Source organism: Anomaloglossus baeobatrachus, chromosome 10 (assembly GCF_048569485.1).
Source record: "Anomaloglossus baeobatrachus isolate aAnoBae1 chromosome 10, aAnoBae1.hap1, whole genome shotgun sequence".
Lineage (NCBI taxonomy): Eukaryota > Metazoa > Chordata > Amphibia > Anura > Aromobatidae > Anomaloglossus > Anomaloglossus baeobatrachus.
Window position 1 is genome coordinate 186373361 of NC_134362.1, and position 17807 is coordinate 186391167.

At 51.9% G+C, this 17807-nt stretch overlaps 1 protein-coding gene across 1 annotated transcript in view; it reads right to left on the minus strand.

The window, feature by feature from the left end:
* Positions 1–17807, minus strand: part of LOC142254391 (serine/threonine-protein kinase Nek11-like) — a 216387-nt gene that overhangs the window by 138600 nt on the left and 59980 nt on the right. The window contains exon 6 of the mRNA XM_075325433.1: positions 10464–10613. Coding sequence (XP_075181548.1) covers positions 10464–10613 — 150 coding nt within the window. The remainder of the gene's footprint in view (positions 1–10463; positions 10614–17807) is intronic.

Genomic DNA, 17807 nt, shown 5'->3' on the forward strand with positions numbered 1-17807 from the left:
ACTGTGTACATATATTACATTACTGATCCTGAGTTACACCTTGTATTAAACTCCAGAGCTGCACTCACTGTTCTGCTGGTGTAGTCACTGTGTACTGTGAGGTAGCACGGTCGGCTGCGCAGCAGAAGACACGGGATCCAGGCATCAAGGTTCACAGCACACGGTTTTAATGTCCAAAACAAAAGTCCATAACACAATACAGGTGCCTCTCCAGCAGAAAACTCAGGGAGTTCTGTTCACTTCCCCACACCCGGCACACCTGCCCTTGTTCCTGATTCTATTTAACCCTTCCTTCAGTCTGTAGGGAAACAGCATTAACCCTATAGTGGGTTCACTTTCTATCATGGAGTGAGCACAACCTGGGTGAGACATACCGGCCGTCATAGATAACCCCGGTCACAGTCTCACATACCCCCCCCCTCAGTTCAAGCGCGCGGGGTTGAACTCCAGCCATCAAACACGGCCCGCGGGACAAGGCATCGGCGTTGCCCTGCAACCTACCGGCCCGGTGTTCAACCGTAAACCGGAAGTTCTGCAGAGAAAGGAACCACCGGGTAACCCGGGCATTCCGTTCCTTGGCGGACCTCATCCAGACCAGTGGAGAGTGATCCGTCACCAAGCGAAACTGCCGTCCCAGCAGGTAATAGCGTAGGGACTCCAAGGCCCACTTGATCGCCAGGCACTCCTTCTCCACTACGCTATAATTCCGCTCGGGAGGGGTGAGCTTCCTACTCAAGAAGGTGACGGGGTGTTCCTCCCCCTGAACCACCTGAGACAGTACTGCCCCCAGGCCGACCTCCGAGGCGTCAGTCTGTACAATGAACTCCTTCCGGAAATCAGGGTGTACCAGAACGGGCTGTCCGCACAGGGCCTCCTTCAGGGCCCGGAAGGAGTCCTCGGCCTGCGGAGTCCAGCGCACCATGACGGACTTCTTGCCTTTGAGAAGGTCCGTCAAGGGGGCTGATAGTCCCGCAAAATCCTTTACAAACCTCCTGTAGTACCCCACGATACCCAGGAAGGCCCTAACCTGCTTCGTGGTCAGGGGTCTAGGCCACTTCTGGATCGCCTCAACCTTGTTAATTTGGGGCTTAATCACTCCTTGGCCTATCACGTAGCCCAAGTAGCGGGCTTCCGTGAGTCCCAATGCACATTTCTTGGGATTGGCTGTCAGTCCGGCTGTTCGAAGCACGTCCACCACCGCTTGTACCTGTTCCAAGTGGGTCTGCCACTCGGAGCTGTAAATAATGATGTCATCAAGGTACGCTGATGCATACGCCTGGTGGGGTTCCAGCACTAAGTCCATCAACCTCTGGAACGTGGCTGGAGCGCCATGTAACCCAAAAGGCAAGACAACATAGTGGAAGAGACCCTCCGGCGTAACAAAAGCGGTTTTCTCCTTGGCGGACTCCGTCAGTGGCACCTGCCAGTACCCCTTGGTCAGGTCGAGCGTGGTAAAATACCGCGCCTGTCCCAGCCTATCAATCAGCTCATCCACTCTGGGCATGGGGTAGAGATCGAACTTGGATATTTCGTTCAATCTCCTAAAGTCATTGCAGAACCTTAAGGAGCCATCGGGTTTTGGTATTAGGACGATCGGACTAGCCCATTCACTCCGGGATTTTTCGATGACCCCCAGGCGTAACATTGTCTTTACTTCCTCCGATATGGCTTGTCGTCGAGCCTCCGGTACCCGGTATGACTTCAGGCGTACCTTCAGGTGGGGCTCGGTGACAATATCATGTCGTATCAGACTGGTCCTACCGGGCAGTTCGGAGAAGACATCGGGGTTCTGCTGAACCAACCGTCTGGCCTCTCGCCTCTGAGTCTTGGTGAGGGCTTCTCCAATCCTTACTTCCGGTTCGTCCTCTCCGGAGGTCGCTGGAGCCGGAGGTGAAGGACCCGAAGGGGAGGGAGATGGGGAAAAAACAGCCATCAGGCTTTCCCGTTCCTGCCAGGGTTTTAATAGGTTGACATGGTATATTTGTTCAGGTTTCCGCCTACCGGGCTGCAATACTTTATAGTTAACCACCCCGACTCTTTCCTTTATCTCGTAGGGGCCTTGCCACTGAGCCAGGAATTTACTCTCCGCCGTGGGGATTAATACCAACACCCGATCCCCGGGTTTAAAGGTCCGCACGGTGGCTTGTCTATTGTAGCGGCCGCTTTGCGCGGCCTGAGCCTCCTGTAAATGCTCCTTCACAATTGGCATGACTGCGCTTATGCGGTTCTGCATACCCAAAATGTGTTCAATCACACTTTTATGGGGGGTGGGCTCTTGCTCCCATGTTTCCTTTGCCAGGTCCAACAATCCCCGGGGATGTCGCCCGTATAACAACTCAAAAGGCGAAAACCCCGTGGATGCCTGTGGCACCTCACGGATGGCAAACATCAAATAGGGAAGCATCATATCCCAGTCTTTCCCGTCTTTTGAAATCACCCTTTTTAGCATGGTTTTCAGGGTTTTATTGAAACGCTCCACTAAACCGTCCGTTTGAGGATGGTACACAGACGTACGCAACTGCTTGATCTGGAGTAGCCGGCATAGCTCTTTGGTCACTTTAGACATGAATGGGGTCCCCTGATCCGTAAGGATCTCCTTGGGCAACCCCACCCGGCAGAACACAGCAAACAACTCCCGAGCTATAAGCTTTGCTGCAGTATGTCTGAGAGGTATCGCCTCGGGATACCGGGTGGCATAGTCAACGATCACTAGGATGTGTTGGTGCCCTCGAGCGGACTTTACGAGGGGCCCCACCAGATCCATCCCTATCCGTTCAAAAGGGACTTCTATAATGGGTAACGGTACCAACGGACTGCGAAAATGGGTCAGGGGTGCGGTAAGCTGACACTCCGGGCAGGTTTCGCAGAACCGTTTTACCTCCCCAAAGACTCCGGGCCAATAGAACCTTTGCAATATTCGCTCCTGCGTTTTCTTGACCCCCAGGTGGCCACTCATCAGGTGTTTATGAGCCAAGTCGAGGACCCGCCGACGATGCGGCTGGGGCACCACCAACTGCTCTACCCCCACGCCCCGTATTTCATCTACCCGGTAGAGTAAATCCTGCTTAAGAGCGAAATGGGGGTACCTTACCTGGGCACCGGGCAGCTGTGCCACCCCGTCAATTACTGTCACCTGACTCCGGGCATGTATTAATGTAGGGTCCTGGAGTTGGGCAGTCCCAAACGTATCCGGGGACGCCTCCAACTCCGGGATGGGTTCGACCGTCTCAGCCTCTCCTGCCAATACCTCTAGGGGCGACCTATCGGGTTCACATTCTGTCCCTATCATGGGGACCCCTACGGCAGGTGTCCCGGATTCAGGATTGTAGGGCTCAGGTCCCGGACTGACCAATATCTGAGGAGACTTAGGGGGTCCCTTCCATAAAGTCCAAAAATAGGGCAGATCCCTTCCTAGGATCACGTCATAAGGAAGAGTGTTAAGAAGTCCCACCTCATGTTGCACCTGACCGCAAGGTGCTGTGATGGTGACAATCCCCGTGGGATAGTCTCGGCGGTCCCCATGTATGCAAACCACCCCCACGGTACGTCCTGTGGCCTTTACTTTAGCCCTCAAGGTGGATCGCACAAGGGTCACTATGCTTCCGGAATCCAACAATCCTGTAACCGGACATCCATTCACCTGTATTTGGCACAAGTGGGGCTCCGTCTCTGGGGAGACCAGGTCAGCGGTACACACCACCTGAGCATACATTGAACCCCGCCGGGTAACCCCACAATCCATGGGCTCCGTGGTGAGTGGACACTGGGCTTCCATATGTCCCACCCGCTGGCACCGCCAACATCTAAGGGGGACGGAAACCCCCTTGACGGGTTGTCGTTTAGGGTACAGAACCTTCCGGACCTCAGGATTGGCGGCCGCGGCCTCAGGCGGGACGGTAGGGGACTCCTGCACCGTTGTCGGCGGTGGGTCCTTGGCCCTAGGCTTGGAGGGGCCGGACCGACGGGCGGTACGCAAAGTCTCAGTGTCCCGTATCAAGTCCTGCGTAGCCACATGCCGCTCTACCAGGGACACTAACTGGTCCAGGGTACTGGGGTCACCCTGTCCTACCCACCGTTGAACGGTGACGGGTAAAGTGCGCACAAAACGATCCACTACTACCCTTTCCACCATCTGCGCCGGGCTCAGAGTGTCAGGCTGCAACCATTTTTTTACAAGATGCAACAAGTCATAGGCCTGGGAGCGTACGGGTTTGGCTTCCTCATAGAACCACTGATTTACCCGCTGAGCCCGTACATAGGTATTCACCCCCAACCGTGCCAGTATTTCGGCTTTTAGGGTCACATAGTCAATGGCGTCCTCGGTACCGAGGTCCAGGTACGCTTTTTGGGGTTCCCCCGTCAGATAGGGTGACAATACCTCAGCCCACTGGGGGGTCGGCAGCTTTTCCCGCTCGGCCACCCGCTCAAACACCGCCAGGAACGCTTCCACATCGTCCCCCGGGGTCATCTTTTGCAACGCTTGTCTCACCGCTTTCCGGACGCTGCCGTCATCACCCGGTCCCGGGGTTGTTGCTGCCGGTCCGGCACGGATCGACTTGGCCAGGAGAACCATCTGTTCTTGGTGCCTTTTTTCCTGCAATTGCAAGGCTTGCTGCTGACGTGCATTGGCCTGCTCCATCTGTTCTTGGTGCCTTTTGTCCTGCACTTGCAAGGATTGCTGCTGACGTGCATTGGCCTGATCCATCTGTTCTTGGAATTTTTTTTCCTGCACTTGCAAGGATTGGAGCAGGTGTGCATTGGTCTGTTGTTGATGTGCATTAGCCTGTTGTTGCTGTGCATTAGCCTGAGCCAAATGCTTTAGTATGTCCTCCATGGCGTCGCCTGGTTTGGGCTGTAGTATAGCCGCTCGAATCCAGGACATGCGCTGCTGGGTCACCAGGGATGGATGCTACACCTCACCGGCTGTGATGCCCGCCGATTCTCCACCATATGTGAGGTAGCACGGTCGGCTGCGCAGCAGAAGACACGGGATCCAGGCATCAAGGTTCACAGCACACGGTTTTAATGTCCAAAACAAAAGTCCATAACACAATACAGGTGCCTCTCCAGCAGAAAACTCAGGGAGTTCTGTTCACTTCCCCACACCCGGCACACCTGCCCTTGTTCCTGATTCTATTTAACCCTTCCTTCAGTCTGTAGGGAAACAGCATTAACCCTATAGTGGGTTCACTTTCTATCATGGAGTGAGCACAACCTGGGTGAGACATACCGGCCGTCATAGATAACCCCGGTCACAGTCTCACAGTACATACATTACATTACTGATCCTTAGTTACACTCTGTATTATACTCCAGAGCTGCACTCACTATTCTGCTGGTGCAGTCACTGTGTACATATATTACATTACTGATCCTTAGTTACACTCTGTATTAGGCTGCTTTCACACATCCGGCTTGAGCTCTGCGGCTCAATCCGGCTGTGCAAGCTATGCAACGGATGCGGTGAAAACACCGCATCCTTTGCATAAGTTTAGAAAGCCACGGACCCACTTGGGGGGGAGGGGCGACATGACCAAGGGGGAGGTAGGGAGTGATGGGGTTAATAGGGACAGTGGTGTGTATGCCTAATATGGCATTGGGGATGGTCTTAGCCGGGGAGGAAGAGGAGGAGCAGGGAAAGGGTTAGTCTGGGAGAGGAAGGAGTTACCTCCTCTTCTGTTTCCGGACGCCGAACGATCCCCGCCCACCCTCCCTTTGTGTTGTCATGTGGGGGATGTTTTTGGGTAGTTGGGATACCCTTTGTCACAGCAGCGGTGGGGGTAGGTCTGGTCCAGAGGTTTGGAAGTGATTGGTGGCTGGACCGGGAGTCATTGTCTTGGTATGGTGGCTCTCGGTTTCCGGGATGTGGCAGGCACGGGGTTCTGCCAAAGTGTGGGGGTCAATCCGTGGGTGATTGGCACCTCGTCTCTGGGTCGGTGTGTTGCGGCCGGGGACAGGGGGAGTAGTAGTTAGTGGACTGGGCCTACCCCGGGGGGTATTGTAAATGTTATTGTCTATTGTTATCGTTATGTGGTTGTTTTGGGTCGCCCGTTGGACGGCGTCCCTAAGGTGCTAGTCTGTAAAACAATAGGCAATAAAAGGCTGCTGTGGCCAATTTGAACCAAGTCGCATGCAGTCCGTGTGTTTATTCTTAGAGGATAAGGGGGTTTGGTTACACAGACATCACGACCGGAGAATCCTCCCTCAGCTGGTCATTCCTTTGCGGCCAGTCCGGTTTTTGCCGCTTGCGGCATGCTACTGAGCATGCGCAGTGGCAGAAACCGCATGCGGTGGCCGGATGCGGTTATTGCCGCATCCGGCCGCCATAGGCATACATTGAAAAATGCGCCGCATCGGCCGAATGCGGCGCGATGCGTTTTTTTTTGCCGCACGAAAAAACGTGCCAGGCAACGTTCCAAACGGCCGCCGCATCGGCTAAATCTGCCGCATGCGGCAAAAACCGGAAGGAACGCAAGGCCTTGCGGCACAATGCGGCACTAATTAAAGTCTATGCAGAAAAAACGCAACCGGCAGCAAAAAAAACGGTTGCGATTTTCCTGCAAAGTGCCGGATTATGTTGCATTGCAGAAACCGGAGGTGTGAAAGCAGCCTTATACTCCAGAGCTGCACTCACTATTCTGCTGGTGCAGTCACTGTGTACATATATTACATTACTGATCCTGTACTGATCCTGATTTACACCCTCTATTATACTCCAGAGCTGTGCTCACTATTCTGCTGGTGCAGTCACTGTGTACATACATTACATTACTGATCCTGTACTGATTCTGAGTTACCTCCTGTATAATACTTCAGAGCTGCACTCACTATTCTGCTGGTGGACTCACTATGTACATACATTACATTACTGATCCTAAGTTACACCCTCTATTATACTCCAGAGCTGCACTCACTATTCTTCTGGTGCTGTCGCTGTGTACATACATTACTTATCCAGTATTATACTCCAGAGCTGCACTACACAGTATATAGTATACACTACACAAGTCAGGAGTGATAGCTGTGCTCTCTGCTGTCATTCTCCCCGTGGGCTCGGTGGCACCAGTCCAGTAACCACATCCGTAAGAAAAAAGTGATTTGTCAGTTCTTTTCTTGACTGTGCGCGGATCCTCCCTGCGGGACGGGGGCTTCTCTTATTCATGTAATTGCACACTCCATTACCGCGAGCTTAAAAAAAAACATGGAAAAGTCAGAAATCAAAAGGTGGAGCCTGCGATGTGTCAGATCCCCCGGTGCGGCTGTCACACATCGGCATTATTGTGCACCTACACAGGCAGGTACCGGCGGGGAAAGATGGAGGTGAGCGTCACTTATGACTGCAGGGGGGCAATAAAGCATCTCCAAAACGGGCTGTCACTCCGCTTCCAATGCCTAATTGTGCAGTGACGCATTACTTCATGGCCGCACTCAGGGGATATTTGTCCTCTGCAGATTTCACCATATACAGTGTTACATGTAGATTCTTTGTTTCTTTGTGGCTTTTCTGCAGATGTTACCCTCCACGGGGTGAAACACTGATTTTTGCGTCAGTCATTATATTCCTGCATTAATAGGCTGATCTGATGCCTTGGAGTGTTATGCTCTGTTCACATCATGCATCTTTTTCCCCAATTTTTGCAAAATCACTGTAAAAATAGGATGATTATATCGCAATGTTGGGGAAAAAAGTAGCAAAATTGCATCAAGGGAACAAGTAGTGTAATATGGAGAGTAAGTGAAGGCAGAAGTAATAGGCAGGAGGAAGTAAAGGTGACCAGGACTGGATTGCAGCCTAAGGGGTGCTTCACACACAGCGAGCTCGCTGCCGAGATCGCTGCTGAGTCACGCTTTTTGTGACGCAGCAGTGACCTCATTAGCGATCTCGCTGTGTGTGACACTGAGCAGCGATCTGGCCCCTGCTGCGAGATCGCTGCTCGTTACACACAGCCCTGGTTCGTTTTCTTCAAAGCCGCTCTCCTGCTGTGACGCACAGATCGCTGTGTGTGACAGCAAGAGAGCGACAAATGAAGCGAGCAGGGAGCAGGAGCCGGCGTCTGACAGCTGAGGTAAGCTGTATCCAAGATAAACATCGGGTAACCAAGGTGGTTACCCGATATTTACCTTAGTTACCAGCCTCCGCAGCTCTCACGCTGCCTGTGCTGCCGGCTCCGGCTCTCTGCACATGTAGCTGCTGTACACATCGGGTTAATTAACCCGATGTGTACAGCAGCTAGGAGAGCAAGGAGTCAGCGCTCAGTGTGCGAGGCTCCCTGCTCTCTGCACATGTAGCTGCATTACACATCGGGTTAATTAACCCGATGTGTACTGTAGCTAGGAGAGCAAGGAGCCAGCGCTTAGTGTGCGCGGCTCCCTGCTCCCTGCTCACACTGGTAACTAATGTAAACATCGGGTAACCATACCCGATGTTTACCTTAGTTACCAGTCTCCGCAGCTTCCAGACGGCGGCTCCGTGCAAGCGCAACGTCGCTTGCACGTCGCTGCTGGCTGGGGGCTGTTCACTGGTCGCTGGTGAGATCTGCCTGTTTGACAGCTCACCAGCGACCATGTAGCGATGCAGCAGCGATCCTGACCAGGTCAGATCGCTGGTCGGATCGCTGCTGCATCGCTAAGTGTGAAGGTACCCTTAGTGTCACGCTAGGTACCGGTAAGTACCAAGCGAACGGCAAAAGGGAAGGGAAACTCTGAGTCTAGGGAAAGGGAAGATGGTGACCCCTGACCAACCCTACTGCTGGTCCCTGGGGTCCCTCACTAACATAGATAGGTTCCAAACCTATGCGCCGAGCCGAATACCTGACCCTAGGATGACCCTAGAGCTGGGATCTAAATAGGGAACAGGTAGGATGAGCTCAGCAGCTAAAGGGAAGAGAAGGGAAGCCCTGAGTCTAGGGAAGGGGGAGATGGTGACCCATGAACCTACTGCTGGCCCCTGGGGTCCTTAACCACCCTAGATAGGTTCCGCACCTATGCGCCAAGCTGCATACCTGACCCTAGAGCTGGACCCTAGACAGAGAACGTGAGGGATGAACTTTTCGTCAACCCCACTAAACACTAAAGAAGAGAGAGGGAAATTGTCAAGGAAGGTGTGTAACGGGTGTCCAGTGAAGACAGGGTAACCTATGCAGACCCTAATCCTGGGGTCCCTGAGCTCACTCTCAGACCAGGAGGTACCCTTGAAGGTAGGGAGGTCCGGGCCCCCAACCTGACCCTGACTTTTGTCCTGGCTCTGATGACAAGTCCCCACCACATCCATCACCCAGGGGACTGGCCAGGACAGAGATCCCCAAAACCCCTACAACAAAGAAATACAGACAGGGGTAAACTGAAAATTCATGCACACCTAAATCCTACACCAGGGAACAACAAAAGATGAACGGGTATGGGTAACAAAGGAAAGGAGGTAGAAACAACAACTGCCAACTATAACAAACCATGGCAGACAGCAAGCAACAGCAGAAAATACGTCCTCTCTGCTCCAGGCTAACTACAAAGTGAATTGAATAACCAGCACCAAGTCCAGGAAGCAGAGGGCTTAAATACCGGCCGGAAGATGATTAACTGCTGCCAGCTGAGTAAATCTGCTTCTGCACCAAAGAAGGAATTAACCCTTAATGTGCTCAACTGAAAAACTGCGTTTAAAGTGGATGGTACTAGATGAGCCTGTCCCTATACACATAACAGAAATGCATACATGGGAAAAGTGCATAAACTACTTATCTCCAGATGCCTCAGAAAGAAGTTCAGCAAAGAGTAGCCACGATTCTACAGATGAGTGCAAGTCGCCTACTTGCATCCAAAGCTTGTGAAGGAACTGAAGATCACCAGCACAAGTCCAGGGAAAATAAGAGTAATTAAACCCAAGGGGAAATACAGATGATTAGCAGCTAAAGGGAGAAGGAGCTGCGCTGGGTCCTAAAGGGAAAATGATCAAAACCCAGCAGGAGATACCCAGTACACTGAATACTAACAGCAGGAATAATAGAAACTCAGCTAGCATTTTGTGCAGCCAAAAGCTGTGACCTTCTATTGCCAGACACCACAAGACTTTCTCTCACCAGTGACACATCTGTGACATTACGTTCCATGGAGGGATTGAGCGCCCCCCCATCATAGAGGTTAGTGTAAACAGTGTAAACAGTGGCAGGTCAGTGTTGACTGATGGTCAATGATACTGGGAGAATCGACTCAAATGCGGAACTGCACAGTGTGAACTAGACATTGAGAAGCTGGCTCCGTTTCTGGAAGGTAAAACTCCCACACACTCAAATCCCCTTGTCTGTAGCATGCCGGGGCGAGCGAAGCAGTGAAGCCCTCACCCATGACTACTACCCCTGGCCACGGTACAGCCGTAAAAGAAGAAATAGATATGGCAGCATTAGTGTAAACATTTTTCCTATAGACCATGGAAATACTACAATCCTGTCTGATACTGATTATCCTCTCACCTTTGCAGGATGTCATTAAGTGCTGCAGAGTATTTCAAGGGAAGGGTAGGACTGGGACCATTCACAATCAGCGAGACGAGTTTGATCCACTTCGGACAGTCGAAGGCGCGAGTAAGGGAGCACATCTCATAGAGTATACAGCCCAGAGACCTGCAAATAAGAGGACAATCAATATCCCAAGAAAAGGAGATCATCCATCATGTACAGTATGGTGCAATAGTACAGAGAGAAGTGCATCTGACTAATTATAGCTGCAGATGTAGCAGAGCTGAAGCAGTTGTTGGAATGATACCAACTATTTGGTGCAAAACATATGAAATTGTCACTTGACTTTATTAATATCACATGTAGAGACCTGTTAGCAAGCAAAAAGTGGTCAGTTTTTATTCCCATTTTATTTCCTTTGATTGCAGGATCCTCTGGGGCGTGTCTTTTACTGATTTGCATTATTACGCTGTGAGAGATGATACTGTCACACTAGGTACAGGGAAGTACCAAGCGAACGGGAAGGGAAACCCTGTGTCCGGGAAAGGGGAAGATGGTGACCCCTGACCTAACCTACTGCTGGTCCCTGGGGTCCCTCACCACCCTAGATTGGTTCCACACCTATGCACCAAGTCAGATACCTGACCCTAGGTATCACTAGTCCTGGGCCCTGAGGTTCCTCACCACCCTAGATAGGTCCACACCTATGCACCGAGTCAGATACCTGACCCTAGGTGTCCCTAGTGCTGGTCCCTGGGGTCCCTTACCGCCCTAGATAGGTTCCACACCTATGCACCGAGTCAGATACCTGACCCTAGGTATCCCTAATCCTGGGCCCTGAGGTTCCTCACCACCCTAGATAGGTCCACACCTATGCAACAAGTCGGATACCAGACCCTAGGTATCCCTAGAGCTGGTCCCTGAGGTCCCTCACCATCCTAGATTGGTTCCACACCTATGCACCAAGTCAGATACCTGACCCTAGGTATCACTAGTCCTGGGCCCTGAGGTTCCTCACCACCCTAGATAGGTCCACACCTATGCACCGAGTCAGATACCTGACCCTAGGTGTCCCTAGTGCTGGTCCCTGGGGTCCCTTACCGCCCTAGATAGGTTCCACACCTATGCACCGAGTCAGATACCTGACCCTAGGTATCCCTAATCCTGGGCCCTGAGGTTCCTCACCACCCTAGATAGGTCCACACCTATGCAACAAGTCGGATACCAGACCCTAGGTATCCCTAGAGCTGGTCCCTGAGGTCCCTCACCATCCTAGATTGGTTCCACACCTATGCACCGAGTCAGATACCTGACCCTAGGTAGCAATAGTGCTGGTTCCTGGGGTTCCTCACCACCATAGATTGGTTCCGCACCTATGTGCCAAGTCGGATACCTGACCCTAGGTATCCCTAGTGCTGGCCCTAAATAGGGAATGGATGGGATGAGCTCTTCATCAACCCCACTAAACACTATAAAAGACACAAGGAGGACACACGGGGAAAAATATATGAACTATTATCAATAGATGACTCAGGTAGAAGTTCAGCAAAATTTTCAGCAACAATACGACAGAGGAGTACAAGCCACCTACTTGCAACCAGGGCTTGAATGAACTGAATGATATCACCAGCACCAGTCCAAGAAAGGAGGGGATATTTAAACACCAAGAGAATACTGAAGATCAACAACTAGGTGGAAGTCGAGCTCCTGCTGGGTCCAAAAGAGAAAGAGAGATGAATCCAGCAGGAAAGCTACCTATGCCAATGAATACTGACAGCCGGAACAATGGAAAGTCAGGGAGCATTCTGCGGAGCCAAACACTGTGACCTTCTATTGCCAGAAACCACATGACTGACTCACCTGTGAAACACCCATGACAGCTACCTTGGTAAAGACCATAAAAATTAGCACAATATATAAAGGCCTCCGTCTTGGCCCTCTTATCAAGGCCCCCAACCCAGCTCCTTCAGTTAGGTTGCCAAACCCAACCCCCATAGATAAAGCTTTGGACCTTACCACTTTAAACAAGGCCCCCACTGATCTGACATTTAGGAACAATGCTAAGGATATGCTACTTCAAAGTCCAAGGAGAGCCCTTTTAATGGGGTTTTCTTGGACTTTATCATTGATTAGTTGCCCTCAAGGTAGGTCATCCATTGCGGACTGGCAAAAAATGTCCCCAGCATAAATTTAGGAGTTGCAAATTTGAGATTTGCTCCATTTTAATGTATTCTGCAGATGTAGGTGTGAGTTTCACCCTTTACAGTACCGTGTTTTTTTTTATACCTGCCATGGGCCACCCCTTCTAGATACATTGATGATCTTCCATCCTCCGCCTGACTCCAGCTTCTTCAGTAAATCCAGACCATGAACCCTCCATAACATTGTGCTGGCATTTTAGAGCAAGATCTTTGCCAGTCTATCAGGAGGAGGAATAAAGAAATCAATGGAAAGTCCGGTTATTGCTTAATGTGACAGAATATATATATATATATACTGCCGTGCCGGGAAATTCCTGCTGTAGGGAACTCTAATTACTGAGACTAAAGATCATGGAGGACAAACCCAAAGAATAACATGGTGGAAGGCTCCTCTCCGGTACCCAGAGGGTAAATTTGAACTGCGGATACAATATTTTGAGAGGGGTCACCATGATAGTATTATGGGGAGATAAGGTATGCACACCAGTGACTATGTAAGGGGAATACATGGAATAGCAGAAACTGCTGTGTGAATACTGACTTGAAAAATCCAATAGCTACATGTAAGAGTGAAAATGTGAAAAATGGAATCTGCATTACTGCCATGAACATATGAATCAAGAGAAATTTAGCTACTGAATTGATCAATGCAATAGAGCCCCAACACTACGCCAAAGTATTTCTCTACGTTGGGGTCCCTAGCTTGTGTGTGTCCTCTCATGCAGTTAAAAAACTTACCGTGTATGGGAAGCTCAGACCCAGGCTATTTATGCGTATTATATGGATTGGCAATAGGTGTGGTGGGGAGGGTTCACAAACGAAAAACTACTAACAATAACGAATAACGTTTGGAACACCATTCTAAGTCCGTTTTTTTAGGTTTTTTGCACCCAGTTCGGACTTAGAATGGTGTTCCAAACGTTATTCGTTATTGTTAGTAGTTTTTCGTTTGTGAACCCTCCCCACCACACCTATTGCCAATCCACATCGTATATATAGCCTGGGTCTCAGCTTCCCATACACGGTAAGTTTTTTAACTGCATGAGAGGACACACACAAGCTAGGGACCCCAACGTAGAGAAATACTTTGGCGTAGTGTTGGGCCTCTATTGCATTGATCAATTCAGTAGCTAAATTTCTCTTTATTCATATATTCATGGCAGTAATGCAGATTCCATTTTTCACATTTTCACTCTTACATGTAGCTATTGGATTTTTCAAGTCAGTATTCACACAGCAGTTTCTGCTATTCCATGTATTCCCCTTACATAGTCACTGGTGTGCATACCTTATCTCCCCATAGTGATGTTTTTTTAGTTTTTTTGCACCCAGTTCGGACCATGATAGTATTGACCCCAGGTCCTCCTGCCTTTACTTATAATTGGACCAGGTGTCCACACCACCATGCGAGACCTGGGCCTTTCTAATTATCCTCACACTGGCAGCCGACTGACAGACTCATTTCCCTGCTCTGTCAGCCGCATGTTTGCTTATATCCCACCGTGACAATCGCCTTCTAAAAATATTTTTCGGCCTTTTCTAATGCCCTCTACCTAATGGCTATGACTGTACACAGACGAGTCAGATTCAATCATAAGGTATCAGCGAGGGATGAAAACGTTGCAAGATGCAACAGATGCAAATGGTGACACAGCAAGGTCCAAAGGGCAGACAGTGATCAACACATGCAGGTTAACATGTGCACAGAAGTATTCCATTGCCCTAGTGTATAACATCCATCCCCTCGCCCTCGGTGTATAACATCCATCCCCTCGCCCTCGGTGTATAACATCCATCCCCTCACCCTCGGTGTATAACATCCATCCCCTCGCCCTCGGTGTATAACATCCATCCCCTCACCCTCGGTGTATAACATCCGTCCCCTCGCCCTCGGTGTATAACATCCATCCCCTCGCCCTCGGTGTATAACATCCATCCCCTCACCCTCGGTGTATAACATCCATCCCCTCGCCCTCGGTGTATAACATCCATCCCCTCGGTGTATAACATCCGTCCCCTCGCCCTCGGTGTATAACATCCGTCCCCTCGCCCTCGGTGAACAACATCCATCCCCTCGCCCTCGGTGTATAACATCCATCCCCTCGGTGTATAACATCCGTCCCCTCGCCCTTGGTGTATAACATCCATCCCCTCGCCCTCGGTGTATAACATCCATCCCCTCGCCCTCGGTGTATATGTGACGCCCTGGGCAAGCCAGGGGTCACAGGTCATCACACCACCACACCCTACACCCCAGTTAGGAACATCCAAGCTACCAAAATCCTTGTTGCCTTCCTCCAGGAGCTGGTGTCCACACTAGGGGGTGGGCCAGGCGGTTGGCTCCGCCCACCGAGGAGTTCACAGCCCTGGAGGCGGGAAGAACCAGGCAGTTGAGTTTAGGGAGAGGAAGAGCTAGAGTGAGGAGTAAACAGTGAAGTGTAAAGAAAGTGAAAAGTGACAGAAGTAAAGCCTGAAGTGAGTCCGGCTGTGTGCCCGGACAGTGACAGCAAGGTCAGCAGACGGCGGTGATTGTCTGGAGGGGTGACTGCTCGGAAGTTTCTGGAAGGACCGCGGACGGGTAGTGGCCCGGCGGTCTGGAGCAGTATACAAAGGACAGTCAGCACCAGGGCAGGGGCCGTTCGGATCCCGGCAAGGCTAGGAGTCGCCATAATTTGCCAAATCCGTCAGTGAAGGGGACGACTGTCTCCCAACAACCAAGTCCCGATAGAAGGCAACAGTCCAACCGTAACGGAGAGACACCGCCACCGCCACCGCCACCAGTTTCTCAGGGCCAGCGCCTGCGGGCAAAGTAGGGCTCCTCCGGCCCATATCCAAGCCGGGGAGCGGGTTACCGGTGGGAACCCATCACAACCAACATCAACTTAGGTGCAGGACAGAGGGACCGTCACCTACTGGGGAAAGCAAGTGCAGCCGTCCGTGGGAACCGTCTTTCCAGCCGTGTGTTTTACCGAGAACTGTGTCAACGTCTCAGGCTGAATGAGTACCACAGTGCCGCAAGGCACAGCGCTGCCCCCGCGTCCCTGCGCCCACCAAGCCCTGCATCTTCCCCCTCATCACTGGGCCCCGGGATCACCAACCCCTACCCACGGAGGGGAAACACAACAACTGGCTGCTCCCTACCATCATTCCCGGGATCCTCATACAGAGCAGCGGTGGTGCCAACAAATCACCACAACCGTGGGTGGCGTCACGGACAATAACCAATCCCCACACCCAAAATCCCCTTTCACTCACGGGCGAGGAGCGCCGCTAGAGTCCCCGGGATCCGGCCCATCGCTCGAGCCACCGAGCAGCAGCAGGCCGCAGCAGCCGCGGCAGCCGGACCCGAGCAGCAGTGGGAGAGCGCGGCGTCCCCTCCTCCGCCCGCGACATATAACATCCGTCCCCTCGCCCTTGGTGTATAACATCCATCCCCTCGCCCTCGGTGTATAACATCCGTCCCCTCGCCCTCGGTGTATAACATCCATCCCCTCGCCCTCGGTGTATAACATCCGGCCCCTCTCCCCCCCTTCCCGATGTATAATATAATGTGACGCCCTGGCCTATCAGGTCATCACAGGGTATTGTGCAATCTGCCCTTCTGCACAGTATCCACCCTCGTTGGTTAGGGGTCCCAGTCCTTTGGTGTTGCTAACAGCTTAGCCAATCAAAACCCTAGGAACACTTTTTACTTTATCTACCAGACACACCATTGGGGGGCCTGAAGGGAATAGGGCCGCCCATATGGGTGGTTGGTAAGGGCAAAGTGAAGAAAGTGACAGTTGAGCAAGGGGAGTAGAGGAGAGAAGTGAAGTGGGAGCAGCGCTCCTGTTGAATACTAGGTGGCAGACGTTGGTCTGGGCCTGGTAGGAGCTGGAACCCCAGTCGCAGGGGATAGTGTCAGGGGGCACGGATTGCCGAGGAGGGCGGCCGGCGGCCTTGAGCTATCACTGGGCAGGGACCAGGGCACTAAGGGGTACGTGGACCCTAGGCCGGGAAGTAGCTTCATGCATCCTGGTAATTTACCTGACGGGGGTGAAGACTTCAAGTGTCATCCCCAACCCGCTCCAAAATCAGGGTACTAGCGCACCGATGGGATAGGACTTTCCCAATACAGTTCAAAGAAATCTTACGCGTGAACCCTGAGACCAAGCTCACTCCGATAGCCACACGGCTGAGCGGGACCCGAAAAGTTTCAGACTTGAGGGTCCAAAGAGGAAAGCACAGGTGCCAAGGAAAGTGTCACAGACCAACAGCAACACCAAGGACACGGACCCAAGCGTACTGCCTCCCAACTGCAGTGGTGCTCTGAATTCTGGTTTACAAGCTGTCGGTGTGGTTATTTCTGGACTGAGTACACTGAAAAACCCTTCTCCTACCCCAACGGCACCCCTACACCAACCATCACCGAGGGGTTAAACACCTTGCTGCTACACCATCGCCACCGGGCTACCCCACCAACAGCAGTGGTGGTACACCATCTTACCACGCACCGTGTGTGGCGTCACGAACTTTCCTAATCCCGTGTATATACTCCCCCACTCCTTTTTAATTCGAGTGTTCGCGCGGACCCCCCGGGTCTGGAGACCCCTTGAGCCACCGCGGCTCCGGATCCGAGCGGCTCGGCTGCTGCTACGGGGGCGGTACAATAACACTAGGCTTCTTGCCCCCCCAGTGTATAACATTCGTTCCCCCTCGGTGTACAACATTCGGCCCCTCAGCTACCCAGTGTGTAACATCTGGCCCCTCGCCCCACCACCGGTGTATAATATCTGGCCCCCAGCCATGGCTGTATAGTCTCCAACTTCCCATGCAGTTTGCCTTTACTAACATGTGACAGATCGACAGGAGGTGCAGAGCTCACTGATACCAGCGCATCCTGTAATAGGAGCCACCGGGGTAATACGTCCGTTCATAACATTTCATTCCTCCTAAATCTTCCCCCATCACCTGTGAGTTAAAGAACTGCAGCAACTCAGCCATGAAAAGGAGACCCAGTAACTTTACAGAGCGGGAGGCCGAGTGCTGAGGAGCAGAGGGCAGAAAAGTCACTACCGCTCTTCTGACCCCATAACGACAGAGTCCAGACCTGCTCTGATAATATCAGCACAAATACTGCGCCCACCGGGTCCTCATAGTGGAGCAGCTGCAGCCGTAC